This window comes from Osmerus eperlanus, chromosome 8, assembly GCF_963692335.1.
Source record: "Osmerus eperlanus chromosome 8, fOsmEpe2.1, whole genome shotgun sequence".
In the NCBI taxonomy this organism is placed as follows: Eukaryota; Metazoa; Chordata; class Actinopteri; order Osmeriformes; family Osmeridae; genus Osmerus; species Osmerus eperlanus.
The window spans coordinates 7,670,346-7,694,655 of NC_085025.1; the positions used below are offsets into that span (position 1 = coordinate 7,670,346).

Below are 24,310 nucleotides of genomic sequence, written 5' to 3' on the forward strand. Positions count from 1 at the left end.
CCGCCCCTTTTGATTTTTTTACAAAGTGATATGTACATCAGAGCACTCTTATGTCTCCCTGTTTGGATTTAAATAGCCCTACATGCTTCAGTCTCCTGGATACAGTAAAGCTGATTGGCTGAGAGTGCGTGCATGGCAGGCCCAATCAGAGGGTATCAGAGTATTGCTTCCCAGCCAATGGGAGGAGGAGGATGTCTCTGTGATTTCCTTGTCACTAGGGGAGGGGGATGCAGTGGCAGGACAGTTGGCATTAAAGTGGTGAGGCATCAGAGGCTGTTACACTCAGACATTATACCTATGATACAGACTTCCAGCTGTTACATGAATACAGGAAGCGAGAGGAAAGAGGGAGAAAGCATTAAGATGGGGCAGCTCTCACCAGTGCAGCAACCCCTCCCCCCCTCCCACACACACACCATTAAATATACACGCAGACTCCCACACACACTCATGAATACACATTGATTCACACACACATGCACGCACGTCTCTGTTATCAGCGCTACACACGTCACAGGAATGAATGGGTTGATCTGTGAGTGCTGTCGGCCTCCTTGAAGACGATACGTCTCCCTGGCAACCAACTACGTCTCTGGCCACAAGCTCAGTATGACAGAGAGCACACAGCCGACATGGAGGGTGGAGGGGAGGCGCCACTCTCTCCCTCCTCCATCACTCCATCACCTCTTAGAACTGTGCACAATGATGAAGGGGTCTCTCTCCCTCCTTCCTCTCACTCCTTATCTTTCTCTCTTTATTTCTCTCCCTCTTTGTCTCTGTCTCTCTCCCACTCTCTCTCTCTTTCCCTATCTTTCTACAGTGTTTGCTCTTCTCTTTCCTCCAGCTAACCCACAGCCCCATCCCCCTTTCTCTCTTGCTTTTCCTCTCTCCCTGCATAATCATCATCTATCTCCCTTGTCCAGTTCCTTGTTGTCAAATGACCCCTCCTTCTGAAACCATTTCTTTAAAATGGCTTGAATAACAATTATTAAATGTAAATCTTGCATGGATCGTGTGACTGATGCTTCAGAGAACTGCTGATTCCTGTCTGTTTGACAAAAATATAAACACAGCGCCTCTTATGTGCCACCCCAGCAGTCTGGCCAACAGGATACTCTTGTACAATATATAAGTGCCTTTGGCCTGTTTATTCCTCTTCCTTCCATAATCTTTTTTTTTTGTTTCTTCTTTCTCTCAGTCTATCTCTAACTTCGCTATAAGGTGGCCCCCAGTCACCACCTCTAAGAGGAAGATAAGGAAGCCCTTAGTCAGGCAAAGCAGGCGTTTGTCAGCGAGCTCATGTTGTAATGTGAGAGAGATTTGCGGTGGAGAGCAGTCTATGTCATTGCGAAGGGTCAGAAACCACAGCTTGCCCAGTGAGGCCTTCGCTACAACATAAAAGCTTACTGCTGTACTGATACGATGACATTTATTGCCTTTCAAGATGTCAGATTTGGAGCTATGCAAAGTCAGAAAACCCTGACACTACAGAGTTCAAATAAGTTTTTTTAAGGATGGCCTTCTGAAACAGACGGGGAGCACTGAACAGAACAATGTGGTTTGCATACTTCTTCTGGTGATAAAAAGATAGATAAAATAGAGCTTTTTCTGCTGACTCAGAAGTTTGTTAGCCAGTGAAGCCCTTCTTGATCAAACTTTGTTCAAACTCTGTCGCAACCTTATTTGGAAGGGAGAATAAAAAAGAAAGAGATAAATTAATTATGTCATGCGATTCGTAACTTATTGCTGAATTGTTTACTTTTGTCCACATGAGTCAGTTAACTAGCAGAAGCAAATAGGCCAATTCTGCATTTGGAGAAGTATGTATGTACAACCATAATTTACACAGTAGACAGGCATTCAAATAGAGCAGACACTCTATCATATCTGTCATCTCTGTCTGTCTGTATGGAAAATACCCATCCCTTATACCCTTACACTCATATTACACACACACAGGTCTTTTAACACACTCTTAAACAGCCTCAGACACACACACACACACACCTTTAACACACACACACACTTTCAACCAGACATATGGGTATTCCAGTTGCTCCGTACACAGAGGCAAAACAAACATGATACCAGTAATAGATATGATGCGCAGTAGCCGTTTAAAATATAAACACGCTCATGCACACACACACACACAAATGTGATAGCAAATACAGGCGCCACTGTAGTTATTCTCTGTGTCTCTGACTTCCACCAACGAGGCCTCCCCAGAGAGGCACGTCTGTCTCATCTATAATGTTAATCACATGTAGACAGACCCCCTCCTATCCTGAACTAACTTAATTACTGTCTATTAATAAATAGCTGTGTGTGTATGCATGTGTGCATCTGTGTGTGTGTTTGTGCGAGTGTGTTGGTGTGATTCCGGCTGTCTGTTTCCTGTGCTCATCTCTTATACGACAGCCAGCATGGCCTTTTTCACCAAGCCCCAGTGACGACATGCATATACTGACTCACTCCTACACATTGCGGTTTGCCTACACTCACAATCTGCTCTGGCAAGAACGAGCCAACAGCATGGAGAATAGCTGTGTCTGTGACGCACTCCGCCACACTTCTGAAAAGACTTCTGGCTCCACAATATACATACTCAAAACTGCTAAACTTTGGATCGTTATAAAGCTCAAATGAAAAAATGGAATTAGCAATGGAACACTCAATATGTCTGCATATGACCTTACACTGCTAAGGCCAGCACACTGTAGGTGATGCTTGTAGCTGCTATTGCCTGTTTCTCCATGATTACTGATTGTATGGCCATTACTGGAGGGAACACTCACACACACACAAACACACACACATACAGTATGTGTCAGTTCACAGCATCTTCAGTTAGAACCCCGTTTTCTTCCTCCCCTCCTCCAGGTCTTGACTTGTTTTGTGTGTGTGGTCAACCCCCACCCAGGCACACACGTGCAGCGTTCTGGAGAGAACAGGGGATCTCCTGTGACCACTGTCATAACTAGCCTTCTGCTTCCCCTTGAACAATGGATTCTCTTTCTCTCCCTCCTGTCTCTCTAATCCTGCCATGATCTACTTGTGATTAATGGTGATGGTCTTTTCTATCCCCTCATGGGTTTACACACACATTCACACACGTGTGTTTGTGTGTGTGTGTATACAGCATCTGCATGTCTTTGTATGTGTATACCACACAGTGTGTGTGTGTGTGTGTGTGTGTGTATATATAGATTATGTACAGTATGTAGGTATGTGTGTAGCTATTATGTAGTATGGAGATGTAGCACACACATCAAACCCAGAAGAGATCTTTTCTCAAGCCATATTCTCATCTTTCTCGTCCTCCTGTTTCTCCTCCTCTTCTTCTTTCCTCTTCTCCTCCTACAGGTTTGACAACACCTGTCTCCAGAAAACTGTGGAGCTCTCCTCTTTGTTTCAGCAGCCATTAGAGGACGGGTGGAGAGGGAAATAGAGAAGGAGGAGAATGAGAAGAGTGAAAGAGGTGGAAATCTGCTAGGAGAAATAACACAGAGATGGGAGTGGGAGGAGAAAGATGATAATAAAGCTATGCTTGTGCTTTCCCTAGTGGCTTTAATGGTGAATGCGGGTCATAATTCTCTCTCTCTCTCTCTCTCTCTCTCTCTCTCTCTCTCTCTCTCTCTCTCTCTCTCTCTCTCTCTCTCTCTCTCTCTCTCTCTCTCTCTCTCTCTCTCTCTCTCTCTCTCTCTTTCTCTCTCTTACTCACTCTCTCTCTCTCTCTCTCTCTCTTACTCACTCTCTCTCTCTCTCTCTCTCTCTTACTCTCTCTCTCTCTCTCTCTCTCTCTCTCTCTCTCTCTTACTCACTCTCTCTCTCTCTCTCTTACTCACTCTCTCTCTCTCTCTCTCTCTCTCAGTCACACGCACTCAGACACACACATGCATACAGACACACACATACACACACACAGCCCCAGAGCGATGCTTTAGTGCCTTTGTGTCTTTGTGCTTGTCCTGACCCACCATTGGGGCCAGCGATGAAGAGATATATGGACGTGCAGAGAGTAGTGACCTTGACATTCAGTGTGTGTCTGTGTGTCAGTGTGTGTGTGAGCGAGTGAGTGTGTGCATGTGTGTGTGCATGTGTGTGTCCTCCGTCTGCTGACTGTGCAGCAGGACACTGTATCCTTGATATCACCTCCATCTCTGAATTGTTCTTCCCTCCCTTCCCCCAGTTCCTCCACCCCAATGTTGTCACCCTTTTCATTTCCTTGTTTTCCAATCTCACTCTTTGTCTCACACTCTCTCACTGTCTCTCTTGCTCTTTATCTCTCTCTCATGTCATTCTTTCAAATCCCCACCCCCCCTCTCTGGGGTCCAGTAAGTCACATTGCAGAGGGGTATAACACTATCTCTGTGTGCCGGAGGGACTCTGACAAATTAGGGGGTGGTCCGGTTTGGTAGATGACTCCCATCAACACGACTGTGTATCCTCGGGTCAGACCAGGGTTAGTCACTGCAATAGAGTAATAAACCACACACACACACACAAGCTGCATCGTGAGGTAGATTGCGGTGAGGGGGGAGTATGGAATGGGGGAGGGAAGATGGGAGAGCAACATAAGAACAAGGTTAGAAGCCTTTACAAAGCACAAATTGAAACATATGTGTGTGTGTGTGTGTGTGTGTGTGTATTTTGTGTGGGTGTGTTTAGCATGCATGTGTGTGAGAGATAATGTGAGAGAGTGTGTGATAGACGGTGATGTTTGGTTCATTGGGTTGACATATAGAGAAAGTATAGAAGACTCAATCTGCATTGTCTCCTTCATTTATCTCTGTCCTCCATCTCTCCATCACCTCTTAGGACTGGTTCCAGGATGATGGGGTCTGTCTGTCCCCCTAACTCTCTCACTCTGTCTGTCTCACTCTCTCTGTCTCACTTTGTCTCTCTCTCTCAGCCTCCGTCTAAGGGTCATCCAGTTCATTCAAGTCAACAGTCAAAACACCATTGATTAGTGCTCTAATCAATAATAATATTTTTGTACTTTGACTCTAGCAAGCAGAGTTTACCCTTCCTTTTTTAATGACTGCATCTCATCCCTTCCACAACTATCCCTCACTCCACACCTGGCAACGTTTTATTCACACTCTCTTCCTTTCACCTTCTTTTTCTCATGTTTTTCTTTCTCCAAGGAGGGATAGGGTGTCACTAGCAGCTCTGAAGGCTTTTTATTATCCTTCATCTTCACACTCCTGCATCTCTCATCTGGGAGAGGGCAAGAGGCACGGAGAAGAGGAGAGAAAAGGAGAGAGAAAGAGTGGGTTTGAGAGAAGACAAAAGAGAGAGAGTGAGACCTACAGGGAGAGACAGAGAAAGATAGCAGGAGAGACAGACAAGGAAAAATGAGAGAGAAGAAAGAGATAGAGATACAGATCGTGAGAGAGAAAGAGAGATGCTGTAAAAGCTTATGCTTATTTTATGTCTTCACTTTGATGTGGTACAATGAATTACAATTGAGTCACTAAATTCAGTTTACACCATACCCTTCCCTTCTCTCTCTCTCTCTCTCTCTCTCTCTCTCTCTCTCTCTCTCTCTCTCTCTCTCTCTCTCTCTCTCTCTCTCTTTCTCTCTCTCTCTTACTCACTCTCTCTCTCTCTCTCTCTCTTACTCACTCTCTCTCTCTCTCTCTCTCTCTCGCTCTCTCTCTTTCTGTCTCTTTCACACCTCCATCTCTCTCTCTATTTTCATCTCCCTCTCATGCCCCCTGACCTTGCTGTCATCCTCACCTGTACATTCGGCATAGCACCCAGGTAGGGAATCTGTCACAGCTCCACACTCTCACGACATGAGCCAGCACGTGTGTGTCTGAGTGTGTGTGTATGTGTGTGTGAGTGTGTGTGTGTGTTCTTCTGGCTGAACCTGCAGCCGGACATTCTATCCCATCTCAGTGATCCTCTCTTCTCTCTATCTCTCTATCTTGGTTTTGTCCTTCCCACTCCACCATCTCCTGCTCTTTACAGTCCCTGTCAGAGAGAGACATTGAGAGAGAAATATAGAGAAAACGATTGTGTGTGAGACAGATAGATATAGAAAGCCTTATTGTGCATGGACAGTATGTGTGTAGTGAAGGGTGCTGTGGATGACTGGGGTCTGGCCTGAAATCAGCCTTAATGATGTTGATCAAAGTGAGTGAATGGAGTTGAAATGCCGCAGGAGATCTCTCAAGCACTCTGTGCCAGTGTTCCATTACAGGGATGACATCATTTCACTGCAGCACTCGCACACACACCCTCATCCACAGACACACACTCTCACGTAGACACACACACAGGTCTCTCTCTCTCTCTCACACACACACACACACACACACACACACACACACACACACACACACACACATACACACATTCAAACAGAGGTATCATTTACGACAGCTCACTTCTCGGGTCTCTCACTGTCACGAAACCCTCCTCATGAGGCCAACAGCAATTAGTGCGGATCAGAGGCAGGCTTAACTATGTGTGTCCTCCCCCATCAGCCTCTATCTCCAGCCCCCCTCCAGACTACATCCCCTGCCTTTCTCTCCAGACTCTCTCTCCAGACTTCATCCCCTGCCTCGATCTGCAGGAGCTATCCATGGGCTACACCCCATACGGGTGTGGGTGAGGAGATGGGAGGAAGGATAACATTACAATAACAGATACTTAGACTCACACATACACACAAACGCACGCACATGTACGCACGCACACAATCTTCAGCTCATGCTCCCTCACTATCTACTGGGTAGAAATTACACCCCAATCAAACAGTAAACACGATAGTAATTAAAGCTCAGTCTCCAAAAACATCTCTTTTACCATGATACTTCACACACACATTTGCACACACACAAACATGTAAGCGCACCTATCCGTCAACATAAACACACAGACATCAACATAAACACACACATCCATGCAAACAAACACACACACATGCACATTCATCCACGTAAACACACACATCCATGGAAACACCCACCCACGCAAACACTCACATCCATGCAACCAGACACACACTCATCTGACGTACAGAACCTGAGTCATCCATGTCCTTGGGTTGGTGAGCGATACTCAGGAGAACTCTGGGACTGCTGGGTTAATTGCCTCCTGCATTAAAGCCAGGCTGACATTTACTGAGCTCACTGACATGGAACCTCTGAACCAGGAGAAAGACAAGCAGAGGAAATGAGGATAAAATGGAGATGGGATGCAATGAAGAAGGGACAGAGATAGAAGGAGGGAGAGAGAGAAAAGAAGGAGGGAAGAAAAGACAGAACATGGAAATTGTATTTTAACAGGCAACTAAAGTAAGAAGGTAAGAGAGATGGAGAAACCCTCTGAGAGCGAGAGAGAGCGCAAAGAGGTAGGAGGTTCCCTAAATTGTCTTGACCCCCCTGTGGCTTCTGGTGACCTTTGAGTTGTCCTGACCCCTACCCTTGTAGTTGATCAACAAGAGAATCATGGTGTCGCAACAGTGAGTTTACAGGAGAGAAGAACATGTAATACAATGTAACAGATGAGCCTGTGCACAGGAAGGAGAGTGGGTCTGCACCAGCCTTTATTTACATGCGCACCATTTCTTATACAAACTAGATTACAATTCAAAATGGAATACACAGGAAAAAATACCCACTAACAACTAGAAGCCAGATTACTACAGGGTCAGATGTCAGGGGTCAAAGTGTGACATGGGAAAAAAGGAGTGGGGAGGTGTGTGTGTGGGGGGGGGGGGGTGGTAGGGTTGGCTTACAAAGATGGCAGGGATGAAGTGAGGATCTTTGAACATGGGAACATGGGAGGAGGGGGTGTGTCCTGACTAAGTAAGCAAGTGGTACATCTCCTATTTGACTTAGCTTTTTCTCTGCTCATGGGGTACTGTGTGTGTGTGTGTCTGGGATGTGCCCCCCATAAAGCACCAGAAGCACCACCCAGCCCTAGCACAGACACACATGCTGTAAAGGTTGTAGAAGGTTCTAGAAATGTTGTTGGTTACAGACGCCAGAGGTATGGTCATGAAGGTTATTTTCGGAGAATAACGCTCTTAGATCTTTGTAGAACTTGCTACTGTGTGCAGAGTGAGTGGAGGCCTTTCTGTGTCGGCCATCGAAGTTAGGAACACCAACTTGACCTTCGCATCAGCAACAGTATATTCACAGTAGACAAACTAGTAACTGATACACACACATACACTGTAGGCTATCTGGAAGGTTGGTGTGTGCCTGTGTGGTTGTGTAATGTGCGCAATGTTCATGATATTAGAGGGTTTACACTGTTATGTGTTTGTGTCTGCTTGTGTTTCCCAAAGCACTGGGCACCATAGGCCTATATAGGCAAGGGTAAGGATGGGTGCTGTCTGGGACGGGGCACAGGCAGGGGTGGGTAGGAGGATCAGGTGTCAAGGGTCAAGGGTCATGCACTAAACCTCAGGTAGCATTGCTACAGTGGATGATCATACTGAGCCATGCACACACTCCATCAGCTCAGCTTTGAGGTGGAACACACACATCTGTACATTATTTTACACAACAGAGCAGCCCTCCGTGTAGCTACCCTGGACACAGAGGGCTGCCAGAGATGCTACATAAATGGTGACTGGCTGTCATTTTTCTGTTTTCCTTTTCTCCTCTGTCATTTTATCCCCCCCCCCCGCCCCAGTCCCCCCCCCCCCCCCCCCAAGTCATGGTGGCTCACTTTCTAGTTCTTCATCTCTACCTTCCAAGGAATCACAGAAACCAAAGGGTCAAGTACTACCTCAGTATAGTAGGACATCGAGGGAGTATATATATATATGAATATATATATATATATACATGCATTTCATACAGTTCATGATGCGTACAGTCATGCGCACAGAGGCTGCATGACATGGGGGCTAACCAAGGATAACATATCCTCGTGAGACAAAAATGAACAGGAAACAATAAACTTCATGGTTGCACACACACATACTCTCACATACACACTTAAACACACACTTATGAGATACAGGGGCTTGAAAAATCCCCAAGCGTGCCTGTAAGGTGTGTGTGATGGGGTGTGTCATGTGACCAAGGTGAGGAGAAAGACTTATAAGACCAAACCAACAGAACCCAGTGAGAAAGCTGGTCTTCAACCTGATTAGCTCATTTGATTTAACCCCTCTTCCTGGAGGCAGTCTAAGTTCACAGGTTTGAAGTTCACAACACAAGCATTTAATTGTATTTTTTTCCGCCAACAAATGTTCTTAGATACCATGGAAATGGAACCTGGTGTTCAAATGATGGTCTGTCTCCTCCTATCCCCTGAGTGATGGACATATGCATAATAACAAGACCCACCTGCTCACCACAAAAACACAGCAGAGTTCAACACACATCCCTGCTCTTTATTCTAGCTATGTGTCTGCATAACTGTGTGTGTGTGTGTGTTTGTAAGTGTGTGTAAGTGTGTTTTCATGTGTTTTTGTGTTGTGTTTTTGGCTGCCAGCATCTCCTACTGTACGTACATGTTTCAAGTAATTTGGCAATTATACACAGATAGCTTATAGTTTTTAGTTCAAGAGGAAAGAGTGGCCGCCAGAGGGGGGAGGATCTGAAAGTACAACCTCCCCCCTCCATCTATAGATTCCGCCCCCTGCCATGCTACGGCTGCAGTCCCAGGTTCTGCAGTCCTGCAGGTAAAAACGCAGGTCTTGTTATCCATGGCCTGGACTCAACACTGTCAACATAGCACCCATTATGGCGTGGAAATGTTTGCTACGCTAGCACATAGGTTTTTTTATTTTGGCTACATAGTATGCTGTGTCAAACAAACTCGGCGGAACCCCGCCAATAGCTAGGAAAGCCTAATCCCCTCCCCTACTGAACCCCTCCCTCCTTCATGACCGTGCTGCGCCGAAGAGGTCAATGGCTACTTCCTGCTATCTGTTTCTCTTTTTTCTCTTTTTTTTGTTTACAGTTAGATACACACAAAAGATAACAATCTCTCTCTATATAGTATTCGATAGGATACTAGGATAATTGTATCATTAATATGTTGTTTTCAATATATGGTAAGTTGTTTAAAATTGAACTAATCAAACTATTTAAACATTAATAACAAAACGATTAAAGAGCTGAAGTGCATTGTGTTGTGAGATCCACTCCCTAAGGGCTTTGGAGTCTTGTCATTTGGGGCGAGGTGTGTGTGTGTGTGTGGTTTGTATGTTTGAGTGCAGATATTTTCCCTCACTCTTCGTCTTCATCATCATTTCATCAATACTTTGAACACATAGACATGTATGCTGCCGAGGAAACAGTGACGCTAAACAGGAAGTCCAAAAACAAACATGGAACATTTCAAATCACTGTGAGTGAAAACAAAGGGAAGATTTTAAACGTAACACACCCCAGAGAACCACTGTTATTCGATTTACAACACATCACTTTTTTTGTACTTTTATCTTTTTCTTCGACAGGAACAAGTGCACTGTACACTACAACCAACCATGATAGCCATGAGTCTTTTCACCCTACCGGAACCCATGCATCCAGTAAGCAGTCTCTTTCTGAAATCCATGGACATTTGTCTTGTGGTGGTTATTGTTTTTGTCTCAAAGGAAGATTGCATAATTCTGAGATGAGTTTGCTGCGATGGTTTCACATCCTGCTTGCTAGTTTGTTTATCGTGTTGTTTTGCTGGAGCCGAGGAAGCCCGAGGTGAGCCGCCACATGGTGTGAGTGTTGGTCTGGGACAGGGCCCACGGTCCGTCAGAGAAGGGAGTGAGGAGTAGTGTTCTCATTTGTAAACAGGCAGGGTCGTATTCCTCTATGTTGTGCTAATGGCAGGTTTGGCAGATAGGACGTTTGGTGTCTGATGTTCTCTTTGCTACAGTTTGGATACCTGGACAAGATGGGAGAGATAACAAGATAACAGAAGGATGTCAGGGGGTTTCTGAGGGAAATCAACACGTGAACTTACTGAACATGAATAGACAATGAAAATAGACACAGCTGCACACACACAAAGCACACACACCCATACACAGAGACCACACGCACAACACACACACACAAAGCTCACGCACACACACACACACACACACACACACACAACCCACACACACCTGCTCTGCCCGCTCCAGTGCGTGAACCTCAGCCAGGGACCCAGCTCTGGGAGCCGTGCTTGGTGCTGCCGAAGCTGTTCATGTTGATGAGAGAGTCAAAGTTAAAGTCCAGCCCGTCGGCTTCCATCAGCTCGTTCTTGATGATGGAGTCCATGTCGCACTCCAGGCTCCCATTGAACATGTCCAGGTCCAGGTCCGTGGGGAAGCGATCCTGGCCCAGGCAGATGCCCCCGCCCCCTGTGCCGTTCAGGAAGAGGGAGGAGTCTATCATCATGGTGGAGGACGAGCCGTTCCCCCCCAGTGGAGAGTGGAGCAGCTGCTGCTTGCTGTTGGCCTGACTGCTGGCCTCGTGGTTCAGCACCCCGTTCAGGGACCTTCTGGGCACCTGGTTGTGGTTGATCTGGTTCAGGAGCCCGCCCTGGCCACCCACTGCGCTGCCAAACGACATCATGGGGTCACTGCGCAGCATCAGGCCTCGCCGGGAATTCTGGGCGATGACGGCGGCGGAGCTGGCCTGCGACATGAGCGGGTCCGACTGGGTCATCATGACATCGCTGTGGACGTGTCCGTCCGTGTTGAGCAGGTCCTGCAGGGTCTGGCTGCCAAAGCGGGAGATGGAGGAGAAGGACGTCTGCTTGTTCTCCTGGATGGTCTGCATGGGGGCGGGCCGGAGCGCCGAGCCTGCTGCATGCGGCCCGAAGATGGAGTTGGTGTAGCCGCCGTTGGCGCCGTTGGCGGGGGAGGTGGAGGAGGCGGGGGAGGCAGGCAAGGGCGGACCCATGGAGGAGGGCTTGCCGCTGAACACGAAGCCTGCTGAGCCTCGCTGGACGCCGGCCGCAGGGGGCAGGGCCACCAGGGTTATGTTGTCCAGCAGCTCCTCCATCAGGTCGTCGGTCAGCCCGTCGTTCAGGTTCATGGTGCCCGCCAGGTCCGCCAACCTGGGCAGCTCGGCAGGCAGGGCCTTGCCATTGGGCGTGGCGCCGGCGTTGCCAGGCGACAGGGCACCGGCGGCGTTGCCGGGGCTGGAGTAGAGCATGGGTGAGAGTGGCGGCTCGTCGTCGGGCACCTCGTCCAGCTCCGGGTTAGCGATGATGGGGGAGAGGCGCCCGCTCACTGTGCTGGCGTTGGAGTTGGTGCGCGAGCGGAAGTCGGTCCAGGCGTCCAGCTCCTCGCTGCTGCGCGACGTGGGGCTGCCGGGCCACTTGGAGAGGCCCGAGGGGCTGTCCCCGCCCCCCTCGCCGGCCGCTGCTGCCGCCGCCTGCAGAGCGGCCTTCTTCTTGGCTGCCCGGCCGCGGGCGGACTTGGTGTACTTGTTGCTGTTGTCCATGGAGACGGCGCGGCGGCGAGGGGCCTTCCCTCCCTTCCCCCCCTCCGGGTTGATCATCCACCAGGAACTCTTCCCTGTTCCCTCATTCTGGACCCGGATGAAACGACTGTGGAGGGATAGGTTGTGGCGGATGGAGTTCTGCAAGGTGGAAGGAAGGAGGGAGAGGGAGAGAAGGGGAGAGATTTTGTTAGAGTCCAGTTACAAATAAATATCTGGAAGCACTTGAGCAAGTCGTGCATGTCATCATGATTGATTTGTTCTATTTCTTTTCAGTTGTGGATTCAGCATTCAATGACTGGCTCTCATCCAGCCCAGCAGCATTGATTGGAAAGGCAGCTACTGGGCTGTTAGTCTGAAACAGACAGACTGCAAGACACACAGCAACAGTTAGCATGGATGTTGCTATTGTTCTGTTTGTGGCTGGAGTTGCTGTGTCTGTGTGGGTCTGCTGCAGGCTCCATTATTAATCACACACACACAAAGAAACCCCAGTCTAGGGGTTGTGTAATGAGCAAGCTCTTGAAGTGTGTGTCAGATCAGCGAGGGGATGTGTGGGTGTCTGTTTGGATGTGTGTGTGTGGTGTGTGTGGGTGTGTGTGTGTTGGGATGGGTGTGTGAGTCGTCACAGATGTGTATCGATCAGTGAGAAGCTCCTTTCATGTTGTTACAGGGAGAATCTCTGCAGTGAGACCACAGGTTCGCTACACACCAGCAGACACACACACCTTACTCCTCATGACCACATGCACTTGTTTATAGAGCAGATATGTGATGTCTTCACTTCCTAGTGATGTCACCGTGATGTCACTGTTTGTTTATCTTGTTTATATGTATTGATGCACAAACCATGTGAGGACCATTTGTGGAAGTAGGGATGACACAGGGGAGAGTGAGAAGGAGGGCGGGAACGAAGGGGGGAAGATAGGAAGCGAGAGAGGGATGAAGGAGGTAGATGTAAGGGAAGGGAGCGAGGCGAGAGGGACAGAGGAAGGTATGCACTGTATGGTACGTTGTGTGTGAGTGTGATAGTTATCTGATGGGGGGCCAGACCTGGGGTCTCATTTATAAAACTGTGCGTAGGATTCTTACTAAAAGTGTACGTACGCCCAAAAGCCTAAAATGGCGTACGCACACAAAAATTCAGATTTATAAAACCGTGCGTACGCACACCTGTAAGCAATGTTCCCTTTATAAATCACAGATTACCCACAAGTGTGCTTACGTGAATCAGCATTGTACCCCGCCCTGAACACGCCCATTTTAACCATAAATAGTCAATGCAAAGCACCTCATGAATGCTAATCTAGTATCTCATCATGACCCTGGCATGCGATTGTTCTTTACGGTGAATCATAGCGTATGACAACTTCTCAGACACTGTTAGCCTATTGGTGGAGCCCGAAAACTCAGAAAATGTGGTGGCCGGTAGATCACCAATTACAAAAACTGTGCGAGTGGCGTAACTGTGCCAGTATACCGCGAGTCGAGATACAATTTGAAAACAAAAGCGTTGTTATGAACAGTAATCTATTAAAGTCTGGACTGATGACGTGGAGTGTAGCGATTGCACGGGAGCTTAACGACTGTATTTCCAGTTTTTGATATATGATGATATATGCACAGTATTAAATAAATATATTTAGTTATACACTGTATTCTGCAGTTATTTAAAGGTAGGATATGTGATGTTATCTGCATTCCATGCAGTCGGGCATTTCCCCCTCCTGCACTCCGGTAGTGGACAATATGATGGCGAGACAACGCTGAATTTTGATTTAAAATTTGAGTTGGATTGTACAAGGTGTTTATGGAACAATTATCACTCAGTACAAACGCAAATAACACTGCTGGATTTAATCTTCATGATAATGATGAAATCGAGTGAAAAAAACGTGTCTGAGGAAAACAAAATATATAAATATTACGAGTAATCGTTCTTCTCACATTTACTTTCTGCATTCTGACTACAGTACGGTCATCTGCGTCGCCGATTCCAACTGTTTCCAAAATGTGCGTAGGCCTACGGGAGGGTCAAAGTTTGCGTGGAGGACCGCACATTCTCCCGTCAAGTTTGTTTTTTATAAATCACAACCTTTGCGTGGAAAGTGGCATACGCACATTTTCAGCCCCGTTTTGTGCGTACGCAAGCTTTATAAATGAGACCCCTGGACATGGAGATAGAGAGGACCCTGCAGTGGTTACGCTGAGAAGGTCTTCCATAACAACACTACCACATGATCTGAACTCCCCCACTAGTGAACCACAAACATCTACACATGTCCATCTGGACACACACAGCCATCTGGTGGCTTGAGCTAACATACTATGGCCCATTTATGAAAGGATAAGGATAAAAACACAACACACCCACACAGAGACATTCTCAAATGTCAGCACAGAGAAAGAGAGAGAGAGAGAGAGAGAGAGAGAGAGAGAGAGAGATAAAGAAAGTATTCACATTTTAATGGGTTATCCTCTCACACATAAAGGGACAAGGAGAGACTGTCTCCCATAGTAGTTTATCTCTTCTGTTAGCAGGTTTAAGACACAGTATGTGTGTTATGTGTTGTGTGTGTGTTCCACACTGTGTGTTGGTTCTTCATACAGATATGAAAACACACTCTTACAGTCCAAAACTGGGTTTACATGGGCAGCCACAAAGAATACTGTTCTACACCATATTTCTGTATTGGCCATATCCACCCATATCTGTCTTCTTGTTTTCTCCTTTCTCCCTCACTCTTCCCCTCCTTCTTGTGCTGTTGCCGTTCTGTTGTTTCTGAAACACATGGCTCAGAATGGCCCCACAGGGACACAGCATATAACACAGCCTGGCCTCCGAGGAAAACAACCTTCTTCCTCCTCGCTTCCTTTTTTTCTTTCTTTCTTTCTTTCTTTCTTTCTTTCTTTCTTTCTTCCTTCCTTCCTTCTTTCCTTCCTTCCTTCCTTCCTTCCTTCCTTCCTTCCCATCTCTCTTCTTCTCCCTCTGTCCGCTGCCCCTCTGCTCTCTCTGCCTGTCTTTCTGTCCCACAACAGACCTCAGTTCAAGTCCATGAGCAGCCAAAAGCTATTTAGAGGTTTTGTGGGAATCCAGATCTTGTTATTCCAGACGACTTCTCGCTCAGGTCCAGGGTGAGAGTGCACTGAGAGAAGTGACTCTGGTACTACTCTGGTGTTACCATGGGATTACTCTGTTACTACTCTGGTGTTACCATGGGATTACTCTGTTAAGGCCCTTCTCTCTGTCTCTTGCTTGACTGAATTGTAATCCTGAATATGTGTGTGTGGTTATACATGTGTAATCTTTACTCGTAAATGTGTTAACTGTTAAGGCACATGAAAACGTGAATGTAAATAACAGTGTGTACACATGTGTTCCAATGAATGTGTGTGTGTTTACTGTACACAAAGTTTAGTATATGTGTGTGTGAATGCGTGTGTGCATGAGTGTGTACTTGCGTGTGTTGGAGGTAAGATGACTACAGAGACCAGCAAGTCTCTCCTGAGAGCTGACGTAAGGCTGTTTTATTAGACGCCTTTTTGACAAACAGCACGAGAAAGCACACACACGCTAGCATGCACACACACATACACACAAATGCACACAGACGGTAAGCACTTCCAGCTGCTATGGCCATGTAAATAAAGGAAAAAGTCAATAAAGTTTTGTGAAAAAAATGCTAAAAAAAAGGGATGCAGAGAAAAGGAGAAGGATGGAGAGTAGGACAGAGAGAGAGAGAGAGAGAAAGAGAGAGAGAGAGAGAGAGAGAGAGAGAGAGAGAGAGAGAGAGAGAGAGAGAGAGAGAGAAGGGAACATTGAATCTCAAAGTTTCTGTTGTTAACATATAGCTGCCAATCCCTGACACTACACTTGTTTCATGCTTCCTCTCCTCATCTCCCACTTTTTTCCAAGACGCAGCTCATATCCTTCATCAGGAAGGACTATACAGCTGAGGAGCTAGAGTGTGTGTTACTGTGTGTGTGTGTGTGTGTGTGTGTGTGTGAGAGAGAGAGACAGATTGAGAGAGTGTTTCTGGGTGTTTGTGTGTTTACATCTACTACACATGCTCCTATGGGTTATTCCTAAAGCCCATTAAGAAAACTGTCTCACTGAGACGGTGGCTGTAATTCACGAATAGCCCTACAGCTCTAACATACTCACACACACACACACTCACCAGGGAAAACCACATGGTTATTCCTGTGCTTCTCGCCTGCTCCATAGCTAATGTGTAACTGACAGATTCTTGCACTTTTTTCTTCCATTTTTTCTTCTTCTCTGTTTTTCCCTCCATCACTGCAGAGGCCTCACCACCTCACTGTGTGAGCATGAAACCTCCCCTTGCCTTTTTACCTTGCTCTCTTAAATGAACACACCAGCTGTGTGTGTGTGTGTGTGTGGGGGGGGGGGTGCATGTGTGTGTGTGTCTGTGTGCGTGTGCGTGCGTGTGTGTGTATGTGGACACACCAGCTGCAGCCAGAGCTTTGGAGCACAGAGGCCTTTTTGTCCGTCAGCAACATGTGGGAACAATTCATCACTGTCAGCAACCACGCTAGGAATCTCTCTTACTCTCTCTCTCTCTCTCTCTCTCTCTCTCTCTCTCTCTCTCTCTCTCTCTCTCTCTCTCTCTCTCTCTCTCTTTCTCTCTCTCTCTCTCTCTCTCTCTTTCTCTCTCTCTCCCCCTCTCTCTCTCATTCTAACTGTCCCTCTCTCTCACTCGCTCTTTTACTCTCTTGTACTCTCTCTCTCCTTCTCACCACTATATTCGAGGTGGTTATTCGTATAATTTGTGAGTTTACCTTGGATTTCAAGCTTTTGATTCCAAAGATTGCGTTCTACTGCAGACACATCCTAACTAACTACCACTACCCCCTCACACCAGAAGACAATGAAAACCACTAACCCCGACCAACACCGGAAACAGCCTAACCCCTACACAACACAAGCTAACTAACCCCTACACAACACAAGCTAACTAACCCCTACACACACAACACAAGCTAACTAACCCCTACACACACAACACAAGCTAACTAACCCCTACACAACACAAGCTAACTAACCCCTACACAACACAAGCTAACTAACCCCTACACACACAACACAAGCTAACTAACCCCTACACACACAACACAAGCTAACTAACCCCTACACACACAACACAAGCTAACTAACCCCTACACACACAACACAAGCTAACTAACCCCTACACACACAACACAAGCTAACTAACCCCTACACAACACAACACAAGCTAACTAACCCCTACACACACAACACAAGCTAACTAACCCCTACACACACAACACAAGCTAACTAACCCCTACACACACAACACCAGCTAACTAACCCCTACACACACAACACAAGCTAACTAACCCATACACACACAACACAAGCTAACTAACCCCTACACACACAACACAAGCTAACTAACCCCTACACACACAACATAAGCTAACTAACCCCTACACACACAACACAAGCTAACTAACCCCTACACACACAACACAAGCTAACTAACCCCTACACACACAACACAAGCTAACTAACCCCTACACACACAACACAAGCTAACTAACCCCTACACACACAACACAAGCTAACTAAGACCACAACCAGCTTTGTGTGGCAGGAGCAGGGTGGTACTAACATGGCCCTGTCCTCTCAATTTAGTGCACTCTCAAAGACACACACAGACAGACAGACAGACACCCTGCAAGCTGGGCACCCCAATGTGTTGGAGGATATCTCAGGGCCAGAAGGTGACAGTATCAGCAGGGATGAAGTAAGGGAGAAAGGGGTCAAAGGTCAGAGTCCAACAAGGCACTTAACCACAGCTCCTCCCTCTATACAGCTATGCCACCGCTGATTGGCTTCCTCCAGTGACATGAGTTTCACACTTCTTGTGTACTTATCATGGCAATGTCACTCAAGAGGGTGTGTGTGTGTGTTTGTGTGTGGTCAAACCCAGTACCTGACGTTATGTAAAGCCAGGCTAATCTGAGTCTAAAGTCAACAGTGTCCAGAGTGGTCAAACAATGCTTATGTAACTATGTAGTCATGGTGAAGCTTCATCAGTCCTGCCTCCCACATCTGGGGACTCCCTACAAAGACCAGATTAGAGAGATTCACTGAGCAACAGGTAAAGATCTGTGTGTGTGTGCATGTCTATGTGTGTGTGTGTATGTGTGTGTGTGTGTGTGTGTGTGTGTGTGTGTGTGTGTGTGTGCGTGTGCAAATAAATCTCTTCGATAGAGTCAGGGATAGGGCAAAATACAGAAATAAAGAGGAGAGAGAGGAAGAAAGAGAAGAGATACAGATAGATCAAAATAGGACATGGAGAGAGAGAAAGACAGAGAGAAAGACAGAGAGAAAGAAAGAGAGAAAGACAGAGAAAGAAAAACAGAGAGAGAGAAAGACAGAGAGAAAAAAAACTGAGAGAATGGACAAACTCATTTTTGACTCGCATGAGGTGATTAAAAAATATTCTGTAGGGTAGCAGTTGATACAGAGCAGAGAGGAGAGCACAGTTAGAACATAGTTATTTATAATGTAACCCTTCCCACTCACGCACGCACACACACACACAGGCGTGTCAACACATTCACACACACGTATAACACACACACAATTCCAGCTGCCCTGAGTGCTGGAAAGAAGAGAGAACATTCCATTCTGTTCAATCAAATCTGCTCTTTCCGGACAGGGTTGGGCTCTCTGTTTATGTGTGTGTGTGAGGGTGTGTGTGTGTGTGTGTGTACGTGTGTGGGTGTGTAAGTAGCTGTGCGTCCACTGAATGGGGTCTGGAGGTCAGAATAAGGAAGGTGGCTCCAGAACTCCATTCCTTCCTCTATTATCTCTCCGTTTCACAATGTTTCTGTCTCTGGCTACCATTAATGTCACATAGTAGATGCCAGTCAGAGTACAGACACTGCCGCCCACTCACACGCCAACACACACAGGTAGGCCTCATTTTCATTAGGTTCGGACCCCTTGAAGTTACAGACAGCTTGCTTCTGTCATTCATTAAAGAGGCCCAGCTACCACACACACACACCGACACACGCAATCAATACATTTCTGGAGCCGCCTGTTGTGTAACACCACATGTTAAAAGAGCTGCTTGTTTACTTTTCGGTCTCCTCCAATCCAGATGGCCAGAATGGGGGTGTTGGCCGACCCAGCCCACGTGGTAGAACCAATCACAGAAAGAGACATGGTCTCTTGTCTTAGTGACCCGTCAGTGGCTTCAACGAAAATACACATGTATATACACACACACACACTGCATGTATGTGCTGACTGATAATGCATTCATAACATAAACAAACATGGACGGACACACACACATACTGCGCATACACACACGTAGACACACCATGCACCTGACTTCACTGAATAGCATCTTTGTCTGTATAATGGTATTGCTCATGGTAGGGCTGCGTTTGCCAATATGTGTTTCAGAAGTGTATGTATTCCAGTATGTTTGTTGTAGGGGATGGAAGGGGTGTGTTCACCAGTTTAGCGCAGTTCAGTTAGGGGCAGGACAGGACAGCCCTGCTGTGCTCTATCAATACAGCACAAGCACAGAACGTCCTGAAGTCTCCTGCCCAAGTACTCCTGCCAAGAACACACACACACACACAGATCACCGCAACAGAGGGAGAGAGATACAGAGGTTTGCAAGAGCGAGGGAGCGAAACAGGCATGGAACAAACATTAGGATCCAAAGAAAGTCAAGCAAAGATGTCTCTCTCTGAACCTGTCTCTCTCTCTCTCTCTCTCTCTCAGAGATGTTCTCTCAATTTGAACCTGTCTCTCTCTCTCTCTTTCTCTCGCAGAGAATCTCTCTCCCCCCACTGATCCTTAGAGAGAAATGCAGTACCTAGTGAAACTACAATTCCCATTATCATTTAATTCAATACCAGAATCAATTACTGTTTGTTGTCCACTACCTGGGAATTGTAGTCTAATATCTAGGTGAAGGTGAGAGTTGTTGATGAGTGTGTGTGTGCGCACGTGTTAGTGTGTGTGACAAGTGTGTGTTGCATGGCCCTGCGGAGGCCCCACACCATGTCCTTTTGAAGAACCTTCTCTGTTTCCACATCCTGTCTAAAAATAACGCTTGCTCCTGGTGACAGTCACGTGAGGGTGTGGTGTCGAAGTGTGGGTGCATGGATCACACACAGGGAAAGCACACACACAGCAGAGAGAGAGAACACAGACTCACACACATACACACACACACGCTATTATCTGGAACCCCAAGTGGTACTATACAGGCATACTAAGGTAAACACAGTGGAGACTGTTGGAATACTGAACAACTACACACAAATACACACCAACACACATACGTACAGACTCAATAGACAGAGGTACACATGAATGGGCTTTTCCACATGGATACATGATTAATGAGACCAAAACAGAGAGAGAGTGTGGGTGTGTGTGTGTGTGTGTGTGTGTGTGTAAGCATGTGTGTGCATGTTCGCGTGAGCTCTGGGGATTTAAAGAGCCATGATGCCTACATGATAAATTACAGTCCCATTCAATGGGGGAGGGGGGCAGTGAGGTGGGGGGAGGGCCGTGAGGTGGGGGGGGGGGGGGGGCGGGGTGGGCAGCGGAGTTCTAGCTTTACTGTTCAGGACAAAGAGAGGGACAATGATGGAAGAAGATGTATAGGTGGAAGAAGGAGAGAGGTGGGGAGCTGAGGGAAAGAGGCAGGCTGTAGACGGAGGAAGGGAGGGGGCTGTGTAGGTCCAAAAAGTATGTATGCAAGGAGAGAGGAAGGGAAAGGGAGGGAGGTAGGGAAGGAGCGACTGAGGAAGGCACATAGGGGTGTATATGTTTTACACCCCTATGTGCCTGGGCAAGGGGTTGGCTGAGGTTCACTACCCTAATAAACATGTGTGTGTGTGTGGGGGGGGGGGGGGGAATCCCTTGATTTCCCAACTGTTTCCCGAAAATGACCTCTCCGTGCCTCCCTTTCACCTAACCCAGCTCCTAACCCTCCCCCCTTCCCTGCCCCCCTTCTTCCTATAAATGCCCTCCTAGATTTAGCTCTCCTACAAGTGCTAAAACACATACACACACACACTCACGTACACACAGACCCCCTCCCCCCCCCCCCCACACACACACACACACACACGTACACACCAGACACTGGAGAAGGAGGAAGGACGGTGTTCAGTTTGATGATGAAATCTAACAATGGGGTGGGGGGTTTGGTGTGTAATGGAGGTAGTATAGGGTGTAGTGTAGCGTGTAGTATAGTGTGTGTATTTGAAGTGTGTGGATGTGTGTGTGTGTGTGTGCTTTGGGGCTCCTGTGCTGTACTGTAGCCCTGCCCACATCTGGGAGTAATTAGAGATGGGGCCCTGGTGAATTTGACTTTGGACTGGATATAGCTAAAAACAAGGCTCACTAACACACACTGCAACTTTACGAGCAAACACACCATGGACCACACCCCAATCATATACTACACCCTACAAACCCTTTCATACTGTATTCACATACACTCACTCAACAAAAAACACACACATACAGACACACATACAGACACACTGGTGCTTTTGCTCATAAAAGACAGTACAAACACATTGCAAAACACTCAAACACATAGCACAGCTACTTAGTAACCCCAAAATAAGAACAACAAGAGAAGACTTTTATAACTATATCTAAACGTAAACCTTTCCCTCCATCACACCAACCTGGGGAACAGTAAAAGCAGATGGGATCACACAAATAGGTCTCTGTGTGTTTGGTGTGTGTGTGTGCATTTGGAGAGGTCTGGAGGTCCATGTTTCAGTGTACCACAAACATGCCTGACCTGACTTCAACTGATTCAACTGTGTGTAGGTGTATGCGTCTCTATCTTTGTATGTGTGTGTGTGTTTGGGGGGGGGGGGGGGGAGGAGAGTTGTGTGTGCATCCATCCTTTGTGCGTGCGTGTGTGTGTCTGGCTCCCTCTCTGCTGAGCTCAGCACTTCCAGGCTGTCAGCTCTCTTCCTCCCACTCCACAGCTGAGTTATACACATGGGAGGGGGGACTTACTTATCAGTGACAGGAACACACACACACACCATGTGGCTGGCATTGTGTGTTAGTGTGTAGCTGTGTTTCAACACTGGGTGAGACTCCAACCTTTGCTGAGTTAACATTGTGTGCATACACAAACACACACACACACACACACACACACACACACACACACAAGGTGGCTGGTATTGTGTGTTAGTGTGTAGCTGTGTTTTAACATTGGGTGAGACCTTTGCTGAGTTAACATTGTGTGCGCAAGCGTGCACGCACAACACACAGACTCTTGCCTGTAGGTCGGGTCACATGACTTCCTGGTTTCATGTGACAAGAGTATTCTCAATCCCTAACATTCTCTCTCTTCTTCTACCTCTGTGTTCTTGAATCTCTCTTTATCACTGCTCACCTCCGTCCCCTATCTTCTCCTCAGTCTCCTCCGTGACAGCAGTGTCTGCTAGGTCTGCGGAGCAGAGAAGCTTGGTACCCTGTCCCGCATGACCACACTCAGGCCATCACCTGGGTGTTATTTATATATCATGTTCATGTGTGTGTGTATGCGCACGTACAGTTTGTGGCAGTGCTTTAGGTTTATTAATCCCAGCCACCTGGGGCCAGACAAGCTGAAGTGTCCCTGGCATTACACGCAGCTCCGCTGAGACGGCTCCTCTCTACACGCCTCTACATCTCTCCATCTCCATCCCGCTCTCGCTGCCATCAATCCATATCAATCTGAATGTTATGAAGTCTGTTTATCTGTTGATTTAACGAGTGCGGTGTGGAAATGTGTGTGTGCGTGTGTTTGTGTGTGTATGTGCTCCATGCAGTGCTGACAGGATCACTCTAAACATAGAAAATAATCCACACGTCACATGATAGGTGGACGTGTGTTGTAACACACACGCATACACTACTTAGGGGAGTCAGGTGGCTGAGCGGTGAGGGAATCGGGCTAGTAATCCGAAGGTTTCCAGTTCGATTCCCGGTCATGCCAACTGACGTTGTGTCCTTGGGCAAGGCACTTCACCCTACTTGCCTCGGGGGAATGTCCCTGTACTTACTGTAAGTCGCTCTGGATAAGAGCGTCTGCTAAAATGACTAAATGTAAATGTACTTTGTCCCGCTCTCTATCCATGGAACACTGATAGGTTTTGTCATGGAGTTTGTAATGGAATTATATGAAGGAACAAGTGAACTGGATTGGCTTTAGATTCCAGCGTTTATCCCGATCCCAGGCATGGTGAATTAAAACACTGCCCTGCTGGTTGTTTGAGGGTGCATGTCTCCATACACCCGGTATGGTGTGGGGTCATCGAGGACATGAGAGGCCCTCTCCTCCTTCTCCTCCCTTCTCCTCCATCCCTCTCTTTGTCCCTGCTCTGTCAGGCGATCGCGGCTTAGTAGTAACACTGCCTCATACATGACAAAACACACATGTGGACACACACACCCGCACACACACACACACACACACACACACACCCGCGCACACACACACACACACACACACCTACACAAAGGCTCAAGGGAATCTGGTAAATACATGCATATTTTCATTGAAGGTTTCACATCCACCCACCCACCCCCCTCCCCCATACACACAGACACACACACATACAGGTGGACAGTGGCCTTCATTGATTTGCTGAGGTGGAGCTCTTTCCCCTACACACAGCAGTCTATGTTTATATTAGTTTGCTATTAATAGAGCCTATGGTGCTGAGAGAGAAAGGGAGAGAGAGAGAGAGTGAGAAAGAGAGAGAATCTGTGAGTATATGTGTGAATCTGTGTATTTATCTGTTCAAATTTCAAGTTTATAACCATTTGTAACAAGTACAGGGACAGGTAC

At 47.1% G+C, this 24,310-nt stretch overlaps 1 protein-coding gene across 1 annotated transcript in view; it reads right to left on the reverse strand.

The window, feature by feature from the left end:
- Positions 1 to 9,437: 9,437 nt before the first annotated feature.
- Positions 9,438 to 24,310, reverse strand: part of foxo3b (forkhead box O3b) — a 27,534-nt gene continuing 12,661 nt past the window's right edge. Inside the window, exons 3-4 of the mRNA XM_062467000.1 lie at positions 11,087 to 12,551; positions 9,438 to 10,863 (exon numbers count right to left, since the gene is read on the reverse strand). Of these exons, the coding sequence (XP_062322984.1) occupies positions 11,115 to 12,551 (1,437 nt within the window). The 3' untranslated portion in view covers positions 9,438 to 10,863; positions 11,087 to 11,114. The remainder of the gene's footprint in view (positions 10,864 to 11,086; positions 12,552 to 24,310) is intronic.